At 42.1% G+C, this 12,015-nt stretch overlaps 2 protein-coding genes and 1 long non-coding RNA gene across 3 annotated transcripts in view; 1 reads left to right on the top strand and 2 right to left on the bottom strand.

The window, feature by feature from the left end:
• Positions 1–225, top strand: part of LOC111771526 (uncharacterized) — a 39,656-nt gene extending 39,431 nt beyond the window's left edge. The window contains exon 3 of the long non-coding RNA XR_002805392.2: positions 55–225. This is a non-coding gene — a long non-coding RNA (uncharacterized lncRNA). The remainder of the gene's footprint in view (positions 1–54) is intronic.
• A 164-nt stretch (positions 226–389) lies between these two features.
• Positions 390–1,250, bottom strand: LOC100053876 (transcription elongation factor A protein-like 3). Its single transcript, XM_023633635.2, has one exon. It carries the CDS (start codon positions 1,248–1,250, stop codon positions 645–647), a length of 606 nt encoding a protein of 201 aa, XP_023489403.1. The 3' UTR covers positions 390–644.
• On the bottom strand, positions 390–11,506 carry TCEAL4 (transcription elongation factor A like 4). The gene is made up of 4 exons (XM_070258383.1): positions 9,872–11,506; positions 9,124–9,309; positions 1,628–1,694; positions 390–1,277 (listed from the first exon to the last, which is right to left on the bottom strand). The coding sequence occupies exon 1, from the start codon at positions 11,504–11,506 to the stop codon at positions 10,817–10,819; it is 690 nt and encodes a 229-aa protein (XP_070114484.1). The 3' UTR covers positions 390–1,277; positions 1,628–1,694; positions 9,124–9,309; positions 9,872–10,816.
• Positions 11,507–12,015: the final 509 nt, after the last annotated feature.

Below are 12,015 nucleotides of genomic sequence, written 5' to 3'. Positions count from 1 at the left end.
TTCTGGTTTTAGTTATTTTTTTATTATGACCTACATAATCCATATATCTTCCAGGGAAAAGTGGAGATGAGTGAGCAAAGAAAAAGAATCACACGTGGTGGGAGCCACAGGACAGTAGAAGACCCAGGAGAAGGGGTGGCAGTGCCCACTGACACGGTTAGAACGAGGGGAAGGCATGGGGATGCGCACTCGCAGAGGAATGGCATGGGGGCACCTAACCATCAGGTGATTGGACTCATTTTTGAGCACAGGCGAGACCTATTTTTGGCTACCATGCAGGAAAAACCATTGCCTACTTTTTAGTGCACACACTCTCAGAGTTTTCTCTATGCACAAATGCATTATGCAAACATATTTATATTTTTACAAAAACGGGCTGATGCTGTGTATGCGGTTCTGAAAACTGTTTTTTCTTTATTGTTATTTTACAATATACCACAAACATCTCTTCCATGCACATGGGTGAAAATCCCCCACTGACAGACAGAGCACTGTAGTTGGATCAAAAGGCTGCTGGTAACAAGAGTGACACCTAAAGCAAAGTATCAGCTTAAGGTTAAAGCACATAGCCTGGCAAATGCCTGCCAGGGAAAGCAGGGTTGGAAATATTCCCATCAGAGAAATCAGAATCAAGGCCACAGGCATTAAAGATAGGGGATATCATGTAAACCCCTTTGGCCCCGACCTCCGCCCCTCACTCCCCTGACACCACGTTGGCCCCTTGGGGCGAATGGATCCTGTACATCTCTTTGTATCCAATGAAAACCACCCATTTTCTGCTTTTTCCTTAGCTCTTCCTGAGCCCTTGACATATCTCCACATTCTCTCATCATCTCCTCACTGCCCAAATGCCTTTCCTGTAGGTCCTCCTGATAGTCCTTGGGGGAGTCGTCCGTCCCCCTGTCGGTTTTCCTTTTTGCTTTCCGGGGCACATAATCTTCAGCCGGGCGCTTTTCGGCAGCCCGCCGCTCGCTCTCTGGCTTTGCCTGGGATTCTCGCTTGCCCTCGCCGCCCTGTGGTTTTCCCTCATCTTCGGACTGGCCCTGCTTGTCCTGCTTTCCCTTATCTTCTGGTTGCGCCTCATCATCTGGCTGTCCCTCATTCTGGGGCTTTTCCTTGTGCCCTGGCTGCCCCTCTACTTCTGGTTTTCCTTCCTCATCTGACTTTTCTTCATCTTCAGGCTCTACTTCATCTTGTGTCTTTCCTTCACTTTCCAGCTTTCCTTCATTTTCATTGCAGAGTTTTTCCATGTTGAGATTTCCTCTCCTTTTCCTGTCCTGGGGGTGAGGGGAATAGGAGACAAGGGAGACTGAGGGCTTGGGGGCGGAATGCAGGTCTGGATACTACTTGCATCTCGTCCCCTGTCAGGGTTCCCCTGACCAGCCTCGGCCTCCAAGTGTGCCTCCTGCCCACCCCTTTACCCCCATCACTCCTCCCACACACCAGAGCCAACCCTTTCCCTGGCAGGCCCTACCACCTTCTGTACCATCCTTCAGTGTGGCGGCGTGCCTGTCTATTATGTATGTGGTGGTGGGATGCGAGTGGGGCCCTCAAATTCTGCCCAGGCCATGCCCTCCACCCACCTCCCCGGAGTCCCCATCCGGGGCCCCTCCCCCCTTTTACTGACCTGCAGAGATTCTGGACAGGTTCCTCCTTTTCTAGCCTAGCAGAGTGCTGGGAACAGAGACGAAGACCTGCAGACAGACAGCAGACAGGGGCAGGGGCTGCACGCTCAAGGGACTGAGGTTTCTTTTCTGAATTTGAGCCCTCGTCATCCAACGTTTCCCTCTCCTATTTCCCCTGCATCCCAGCCGCCATTACCTTTCAGGCCTCGGGCACCAGACCAGGATGCTTTCCAAACTGTTTGGGTCTCTGTGACCCCCTCCCCAACAGGCAACCCGCCCCCAACCCAAACGCTTTTCGCGGAGATCGCTATTTTCTCATAGGCGCAGAGTGTGAGGGGGGTTATTAGCAGAAAGTGTCTACGTTTCACTGTCGCACTGCGGGGGCGCCCCCTCCCCTCCCCATCGCAGGCTCGAAAATAGATGGAGGGCGCAGAGGAGGGGCGTCGAGGAGAAGGCGGCGGGGCCCGCTGCGGGGTCGTCCCTCCCTCCCCACTGCCCGCGCCCCGTCCCCCTCCTCATCCATCTCCTGGACCCCTTCGTCGGCCCCTCCCCGCTGCTCCCGGATCCTACTCCCACCCACCTCCACCTCTGCCCCGGGACGCCGGAAGCGCCCATCTCCACACTGACCTGCGGGCCCGGGACGGCCTGCGCCTCCTCGGGCTCGCTGAAGCCCGCTCGCCCCTCGCCCGCCACCCGGGCAGCTCGGGGAGCTGGTTCCGCGCGGGCGACGGGACCGCAGGGCGGCGAGCGGGTGCGCGGGCTGCTGCCCACGTCGGCGCCCGGCCGGTCACGTGAGCACCGCGTCACCGGGCTCGGCCCCCGCCCCGCCCCCCCACCCCATCCCCGAGGGACTGGCAGCTGCGGACCGTGGGGGTGGGGAGGGCGGGTGACCAAGAGGGAGTCACCGAGAGAGCAGGAGGCAGGCGACTTCCTTACCGCAGGTGCTTTACCTGGCGCATTTCAGGTCCTTGCACAGCATCTCTCTGAGATGCTCATGATCGCAGGGTGTGACAGCTGATCACACGAAGGGTACCCGACTTCGCCAAGAGCGCTCAGCAACAGAGCCTCACAGCCCATTTTCAAGACCAGCTCAGCCTAACTCCATGGCCTGGGTGATGGTGCCCTCTAGGAAGCTGCGCTGCCACCTATAGTGGTAGTGTTCCTTGGCCTCCTCTCTCCTGGGTGATCTCTGTTCATTTCCCTCCAAGCACAGATGATTTCCAAATTGCTTCTCCAGGCTGTCCCCTCCCCGGAGCCTAAGATTCATTTTTGCTTTCCCATCAGCAATATAGGAGAGTGCTTGTTTCCCTACACCCTTTCCAACCTGTGTGACATATTTTTAATTTTCACTAATATGATAGGTGAGAAGTAGTATCTCAATGGCATTTTATTTTGCGCTTCTCTATGTTTAATGACAATTTTAATATCATTATGAATTGTCTGCTCATATCTTTCCCATATTTTTCTTTCTTTTTTTAGGAAGATTGGCCCTGAGCCAACATCTGTTGCCAATCTTCCTTTTTTTTTTTTCTCCCCAAAGCTCCAGTACATAGTTGTATACCCTAGTTGTAGGTCATTCTAGTTCTTCTATGTGGGATGCCGCCACAGCATGGCTTGATGAGGGGTGGGTAGGTCCATGCCCAGGATTCGAATGAGGGAATCCCAGGCCGTGAAAGCAAGTGCAGGAAGATAACCACTCAGCCATGGGGTGGCCCCCATATATTTCTATTGGATTGTCAATCCTTCTCCCCTCATTTTTCAAGTGTTGTTTATACACTATATTAGGCCTTTATCTTTTATATATGTTGGAAATATATACTTCCAGTTTGTTAGTTGCTTTTTGACTTTATAGTGTTTCTGCCATGCATTAAAAAAAGTAGTAAAATTTATCAAACTTTTCTTTTATTGCATCTAGATTTTGGTTCATGGTTAAGAACTCTTTTCCTACATGAAGGCAATGAGGAATTCACCCATGTTTTCTTATAGTACTCATATGGTTAACTATACTTGCCTTGAGGGCATCTGTGGTTAAGGAATAAACCAGTGCCAAACTGAGTTGAAACTATGGCAGATTCAATGTACTAGAGTAATAAAAACGAAAGCCCAAGACTCATTAAAAGGGGAGAGGATTCCTAACCATCACTCATACACCTCAAATGTTTCACTTTAAGGGTAATTTTAAACTGGAAATAAACTAGCCCCCACAAAGTCTTTTAGCTTGACTTTGCAATATATAGGTAGACTGGTAAACTTTGAGCTTTGAACATAGATTATGGTGGTTCCAGACAGGAAGCACTCTTATGGGCCTGACCAATGCAAACAAAATCTCTGGAGTAAGATTCCATCATCCTAAGCCTCAAATTATCTCAACAAACAATTGTTGAAGTAAAATGCCCACAAAGAAAGATAAGCAAGAACACAAAGAAAGTAAGAAGCAGTAGAGACAACAGGCAACACAAACAGATCCATTAGCTTCGAATTATTTGAATTATCAGATACAGACTATTAGACCACAATGCTTAGTGTATTCAGATAAATAGAATACAATTTTGAAAATTTCACAGAGAACTAAAAACCAGAAAAAGTAAAAAATAAACAAATGGAAATTCTAAAACTAAAAATTAACTTAGCTGAAATTAGAAACTAAATGTATGGCTTTAACAGCAGATAGACGCAGCTCAAGAGAGAATTAAAGAATTAGAAATTATGTTCAGAAGAAAATATCCATAAGGCTGCACAGTAGTCAAAAACATGGAAAATACAGAAGGGAGGGTATCATAAGATCTAACAGGGATTTACTGGTAATTCGAGAAGTAAAAGAGAACTGGAATGGTTTAGAGGCAATCTTTGAAGATATAATGGCTGAGAATTTTTTCAGAACTGATGAAAGACATTGATCCATAGAGCCAAGAAGTCCAACAAATTCCAAACAGGATAAATAAAAACTCACACATAGGGGGCTGGCCCAGTGGTGCAGCAGTTAAGTTCGCATGTTCCACTTCAGCGGCCTGAGGTTTGCCAGTTTGGATCCTGGGTGCTGACATGGCACTGACTGGCAAGCCATGCTGTGCTAAGTGTCCCACATATAAAGTGGAGGAAGATGGGCACAGATGTTAGCTCAGGGCCAGTCTTCCTCCAAAAAAAAAAAAAAAAACTCATACATAGATGCATAATAGTGAACTTTCAAAGAAACAAAGATAAAGAGAAAATCACAAAAGTCGCCATAAAAAAAACAGAGTATGCCTTGAAAGGAACAAATGTTAGGTTGATTTGTTGCTGGATTCTCAACAGCAACAATGGAAGCATGAAGATGGTGGGATGATATCTTTAGTGTCTTGAAATAAAATAATATCAAGAAATGATAACCAGCAAAAATACCCTTCAAAAATGAGGTGAAATAAAGACCTTTACAAATAAACAAAAACAAACAGAGTTTGCCAGCAGCAGGCAGGAACAAAAGGAAATACTAAATGCTACAAGGCATTCCCCAGATAACAGGAAAATGATTCCAGATGAAAGACAAGATGAAGGATGGAATAAACAGTGATTAAAAGGATAACTATCTATTTAAATATAGGGGCCGGCCCCATGGCAGAGTGGCTAAGTTCACACCCTCCGCTTCGGCAGCCCAGGGTTTCACCTGTTTGGATCCTGGGCATGGCCATGGCACCAGTCATCAAACCATGCTGAGGTGGCATCCCTCATGCCACAACTAGAAGGACTCACAACTAAAATTATGCAACTATGTACCGGGGAGTTTTGGGAGAAAAAGGAAAAATACAATAAAATCTTTAAATTTAAATCAATGCTACATAAAACAATAATATTTTGTTAATTCATATTGATCAATAACATATGAGTCAAGAGAGCTGGAGTAAAAGTATTTGAAATTCTGGCATTATCTGGGGAGTGTCTAAAAGCATAAATTAATATTAGCCTTTGATAAGGCAAGACTGTGTGCTATAATTGCCAGATAACCATTAAGGAAAAGTAAAAGAGTGTAAAACTCCTAAGCTAATAAAAGTGAAAAATAAGAAAATAATCAATAAAGAAGAGAAAACTAACATAGATCAGATAGGACATGGAGAAGGAATTTGGCACAATAGTTAACTTATATCTATTAATATAAGTAAGTATATTAAATATAAGTGGCTTACATGAAGAAATTAAAAGACAAAGATTTTCAGAGCGGAAAAAATCCAACTATATACTGTTGACAAAAGACATATCTGAAATATAAAGATACATAAACACTGAAAGTAAAAGTACAGAAAAAAGTATAACATAAAAACACTAATCAAAAGAAGCCCATTATAGTTAAATTAATAACAAAATAGACTTTAAAACAAGAAGCATTACAACACATAAGGCGTGTCACTTCATGATATTTTAAATTTGTATGCACTTACTAACTTGACCTCAAAATAAAAAAAAAAAATTTGACAGAACTACAAGGAGAAATAAAGAAATGAGTGTTGATGAATAAGCATTTCAGTGTTAACACTCCTATCTCTGTAACTATGGAAATATTTAAAGTGTTGAAAGAAAAAACCCACCAACCTAAAAGTCCATATTCAGCGAAATTATCCTTCAAAAGTGAAGGCAAAATAAATACTTTGTCTCAGACAAAAACTGATGAAATTCAGCACCAGCAAGCCTTCGCTTCAAGAAACGTTAAAAGATTTTCTCCAAGCAGAAGGAAAATGATATAGGTCAGCAACTCATATCTACATAAAGAGCACTGGAAATAGAATAAATGAAAGTAAAATGAAATCTTTATTTTTCTTATTCTTAATTGAATAAAAGATCTGTTTGTCTAAAGTAATAATAGTAACAATGTATTGAGTGATTATAGCATATGGATAAGTGAAGTGAATAACGAATACTCTGTAATAAGGTAACTGCGCTATATATAAGAAAGCAGAATAGTGTTATTTGAAAGTGATGTTGGTTAAAACTGCATATTGTAAACTCAAGAGAAATCACTAAAAATATTTTAGAAAGAAATGTAATTGATACGCCAAGAGAGAAGGCAAGTGGAATCACGGAAAATACTCAATTAAAAATAGAGAAGTCAGAAAAAGAAGCTTCCGACAACAAATAGAAAACAGTTATAAACATGGTCGATATTAATCCAAATATAAAAAGAATCATTTTAAATGTGAATGGTTTAAATACACCAATTAAAGATAGAAATTTTCAGAGTGGATTAAAAAAACCCAACTATATGTTGTGTATACAAAGCCCACTTTAAATATAAAGACTCTGAGAGGTTAATAGTAAAGCAATGGAGAAAGATATACCACACTACACCAATCGAAAGAAAGCTGGACAAAAAAGAAAGCTAGAGTAGCTGTATAATTTAGGACAAAGCTGACTGCAGAACAAGTAAAATTATCAGAGATAAAAAGGGGCACTACATAATGATAAAGAGATCAATTCTGAAAAAAAACGCACATAATCCTACACATGTATGTACCTAACAAAAGCGTCAAAATATATGACGCAAAAACAGATAAAACTGAAAGGAGAAACAAATCCATGATTAGGGTTGAAGACTTCAACACCTCCCAGTCAGTAATTGATAGATTAAGCAGGCAGGATATCAATAATGATTCAGTTGACCTGAACAGCACTATCAATCAAGTTGATCTAAGTGGCATTTATAGAACATTTCATCTAACATCAGAATGCATTTTTTTCAAGCTTACTCAGAACATCCACCACGAGAGTCCAGATTCTGGGCCATAATATACACCTTAACAAATTTAAAGGAATAGAAATCATAAAAGTCTGCTCTCAATGGAATTAAACTAGAAATAAATAAGAGAAAGATAGATGGAAAACCAAAATATTTGGGAATTAAAGAACACATTTCTAAATAACACGAGTCAAAGAAGAATTCTCGAAAGAAATGTAAAAATAACTTGCAACATATCAAAATTTTTGAGATGTAGCAAAAGCAGTGCTTAGAAGGAAATTTCTAGCTTAAATGCATATAAGAGAAAAGAAGAAAGATCTAACATAAATAACCTAAGCTTTCTCCTTAAGAAACTAAAGAAAAAAGTATAATTTAAGCCTAGAGCAAGCAGAAGGAAAGAAATAATTAGAGAAGAAATCAATGAAAGTGAAAACAGGAAAACAGTAGAGAAAAATCAATGAAACCAAAAGCTGGTTCTTCGAAAAGATAAATAAAATTGATACATCTCTTCCCAGGGTGACCAAGAAAAAAAGAAAGAAGACTCACATCAACAATATCAGAAATGAAAGTGGGGTTATCACTACTGAGCCCAGGGACATTAAGATAATAAAGGAAAACTATAAAAACCTCTATGCCTACAAATGTGGTAACTTAGACGAAATGGACTGATTCCTGAAAAAATAAAACTACTAAAACTCACACAAGGAGAAAAAGATAACCTGAATAACCCTGTATCTATTAAAGACATTGAATCAATAATCAATAACCTTCCAAAGATAAAAATCACCAGGGCCAAATAGTACCAAACATTTAAGGATAACCAGTGAACATTTAGGAATCAACAGTGAATTCTACCAAACATTTAAGGAAAAAATAATACCAGTTCTCTGTAAACTTTTCCAAAAAATAGAAATAGAACACTTGACTCATTCTGTGAGGCTAGTATTAGTCTAAATCCAAAACCAGATAAAAGACGTTACAAGAAAGGAAAACTACAGACCAACATCTCTCATGAACACAGACACAACATCCTGAACAAAACATTAGAAAATTTAATCCAGTGTATAAAAAATTGTGCACCTAATAAGTGGGATTTATTCTAGATATGCGAGGCTGATTCAACACTTGAAAATCAATCAATATAATCCACATGAACAGACTAAAGAAGAAAAATCATATGATCTTATCACTTGATGCAGAAAAAACATTTGACAGAATCCAACACCCATTCATAAAAGTTCTCAAACTAAGATTAGAGGAGAACTCCTCAATTTGATAAAGACTATCTATAAAAAACCCATGACTAACATCATACTTAATGGTGAGAGAAAGCGGACACTTCACGTTAAGATCAGGAACAAGGCAAGGATATCCATTCTCATTGCTCCTGTTAAACATCATACTGGAAGCCCTAGCGAGTGCAATTAAGACAAAAAAAGGAAATAAAACAGATACAGATTGAAATGCAGGAAATAAAACTGTCTTCATTTGCAGATGACATGATTGTCTATGTAGAAAATGCCAAAGCATTAACAAACTCTTGGTCACAAGGTCATAAGATGTAAGGTCAATACACAAAAGTCAATTGCTTTCCTATATACCAGCAATGAACAATTGGAATTTGAAATTTAAAAATACCATTTATAACAGCAGCCCCAAAATGCAGAAGGTGACTAAAGAATCTGAGTGTATTACAAATATATGAAATAACCTCACTGAAAAAGACAGGACAATAAGGTGCTGACATAGGTAACTTTGGAAATGAGTGGAGTCTGTAAGACTAAAGATAAAATTTACCTCTGTGGTCCTCTTCCCAAAAACACTCAACAGATCGAAACTGTGAGACATTATACACAATATCTGACCAGTACTTCTCAAAAGTGTCAAGGGCGTCAAAAACAGGGAAGGTCAGAAAACGTCACAGCCAAGAGGAGCCTAGGGAGACATGACGACTAAATGTAAGGTGGTAACCTGGGTGAGTTCCTGGAAGAGAAAAAGGACATTAAGGAAAAACTGAGGAAATCTGAACAAAGTATGTGATTTGGTAAATAATAATGTATCAATATTGCTTCACTGTGACAAATGCACCACACTAATGTAAGATGTTAATAATAGGGAATACTGGGTTTGGGGTATACAGAAACTCTGTTCTATCTATGCAATAATTCCGTGAATCTACAACTGTCCTAAAATAAAAGTTTATTTTAAAAAAACAGTATAAGCAAATAAAAGGCTAATAAAAAGCCAGGAAAAACATCACATAGGTAGATGGGTCTGTTGAGATGGCAAGGCAGGGCTTAACAGGAGTTTCCTGGGAGAAAACTCCTTCTAAGAAAAAGGTCTCAGCAGACAAGAGATTAACAGGTGAGAATAGCATAGCATCTGGTCACTCAGATTTTTCTCCTGGCTCAATCTCCAGTATCTAAATCCAGAGGAGACGGCTGTAGGCAAAAACACACACAAACCAACCGAAAACTTAGAAAGGGATGTTTCATAAAAATTTTATGAAATATCAAGGCCTAAGTGACAATTGTGTACTACCCACCTGACTTAGAGTAACTCTGATTTGGGTAGAGAAGAATTCTTGACCCTTCTGATGAGACAGTGTTGCCTTAGTCCATCGTGGTCTCCAGCCCACCGGCAGCAGTGGCGCCCTCAGGAGGGTGCAGAGCCCATGAGAAGAGGCACAGTGCCCATCAGTCATGGTATTACCCAGGGGAGAGTGACACCCACCTTTCTTCCTGGACACAGGTGAGAGCTCCCTCAGCTCTCCCCCAAACATCTGATGGAGTTCTGGTCCTGCAAGTGCAGGGGAGAGGGCAGGAGCCAGCCCAACACAGTTCACACACTCAGGACCTCATCTGATCTTCTCCACAGCCTTGCAAGGCAAGTTTTATCCCCATTTCACAGATGACAAGACTGTTCCTTAGAGAAATGGATCTGTAATAACTGCCAGGTTCATACTTCCAGCTTCGAGCCCCAGAGATAATGTGAGTTTTATGCATCATTTTACATCCTGACACCAAGAACTTTGTGTCTCCACTGCCTTCATAAACTCACTGAACAGTTATTTTGATTGCTTGGTATATATGGTTTTCCTATTTTTTGTCTTTCATTGTTTTTATGACAAAAGTAATCTGTGTTTTTAGGAGAAAACATATGTCGAACAAAAAAGGAACAGGAAAAAAAATCACCCACAGATAACCACTGTTCATCTTTTAGTGGACACAGCTTTTAGAGTTTTTTTCTGTACATAGATCACTAGGTAAATATCTTTGCAGATTTAGAAAAATGAACTGATGCTGTATATATGGTGCTGCAAACTGTTTTCTTTTTAATTTTATAATGCACTATAAACATTTTTCCATGCAACGGATGAAAATCTGCTACTGAAACACAGAGGGCTGCGGTTGGATAACAAGAATGACACCTAAAGTAAAGTATTAGCCTAAGGTTAAAGCACAGGGCCTGGCCCATGGAGGCCAGGGCACTACACAAAAGGAATGTCTTCAAAGCCCCTTTGTGGCGCCCTGCAACCACCCCTGAGTTCCCTTGGGCCCCTCGGGTGGAAGGGGTCCTGTAAGCTTTTTTGCATCCACATAAACCCCCCCAATTTCTGTCTGGTTTTCTTCACCTCATCCTCCACCCTAGCCATCTCATCAAATTCTCTTATCATCTCCTCATTGCTCAAATGCATATCGTGTATGGCCTCCTTATATTCCTTGAGGCACTGAGCCAGCCCCTTGTTGGTTTTTCTCTTGGCTTTCCTGGGTACATCATCCCCAGCTGGGCGCTTTCCTGCAGCCTTTGGTTCGCTGGCTGGCTTTTCTTCTTCTTTTGGCTTTCCCTGGCTCTCTGGATTTCCCTGGGTCTCTGGTTTTCCTTCTTCTTTTGGCTTTCCCTGGCTCACTGGCTTTCCCTGGTTTTCTGGCTTTCCATGGCTCTCTGCTTTTTCTCCTTCTTCTGGCTTTGCCTCACTCTCTGGCTTCTCCTTATCATTTAGTACTTCCTCATCTTCTGTCTTTCCCTCGTGATCTGTCTTTCCCTCGTTTTCTAACTTCTCCTTGTCTTCCAGACTACAAGCTACTTCCGGCTTTCCCATATCGAGTGGCTGTTCTTTGTTTTCCATCTTTCCTTGGTTCTCAGGCATTTCTTCATTTTCAGTGCAGAGTTTTTCCATGTTGAGATTTCCCCTCCTTACCCTGTCCTGGGGTTAGGGGAAAGAGGACACAAAGAGGAGACAAGGGAGACTGAGGGCTTGGAAGTGGAATGCAGGTCCGGATAGTACTTGCATTTCGCCCCTTTTCAGGGTTCCCCTGACCTGGTCCGACCCCTAATTGCGCCTTCTGCCCACCTTTTTACCCCATCACTCCTCCCAACCGTTTTCCTGGCAGGCCCTACCATTTTCTCCATGTTTGCTCAGTGTGGCATAGTGGGTGTGTAAGTGTGTTGGGAGGTAGGCAGTGGGGCCCCAAATTCTGCCCAGCCCATGCCCTCCACACTCCCCACTGCTCTGAGTCCCTGTCCAGCAACAGCCCTCCTTCACTGACCTGCGGGAATTCTGGACAGGTTTCTCCTCCTTTTCTAGTCTAGCAGAGTGCTGACAACAGCAGACACGCAGACCTGCAGACAGACAGCAGACAGGGGCTGGGCGTTCGGTGGATGCCCAGGGACTCGGGTACCTTTCCT

The sequence above is a fragment of the Equus caballus genome, chromosome X (genome assembly GCF_041296265.1).
Source record: "Equus caballus isolate H_3958 breed thoroughbred chromosome X, TB-T2T, whole genome shotgun sequence".
Classification (NCBI taxonomy): Eukaryota; Metazoa; Chordata; class Mammalia; order Perissodactyla; family Equidae; genus Equus; species Equus caballus.
This window is presented reverse-complemented; position numbering and strand designations above follow the sequence as displayed.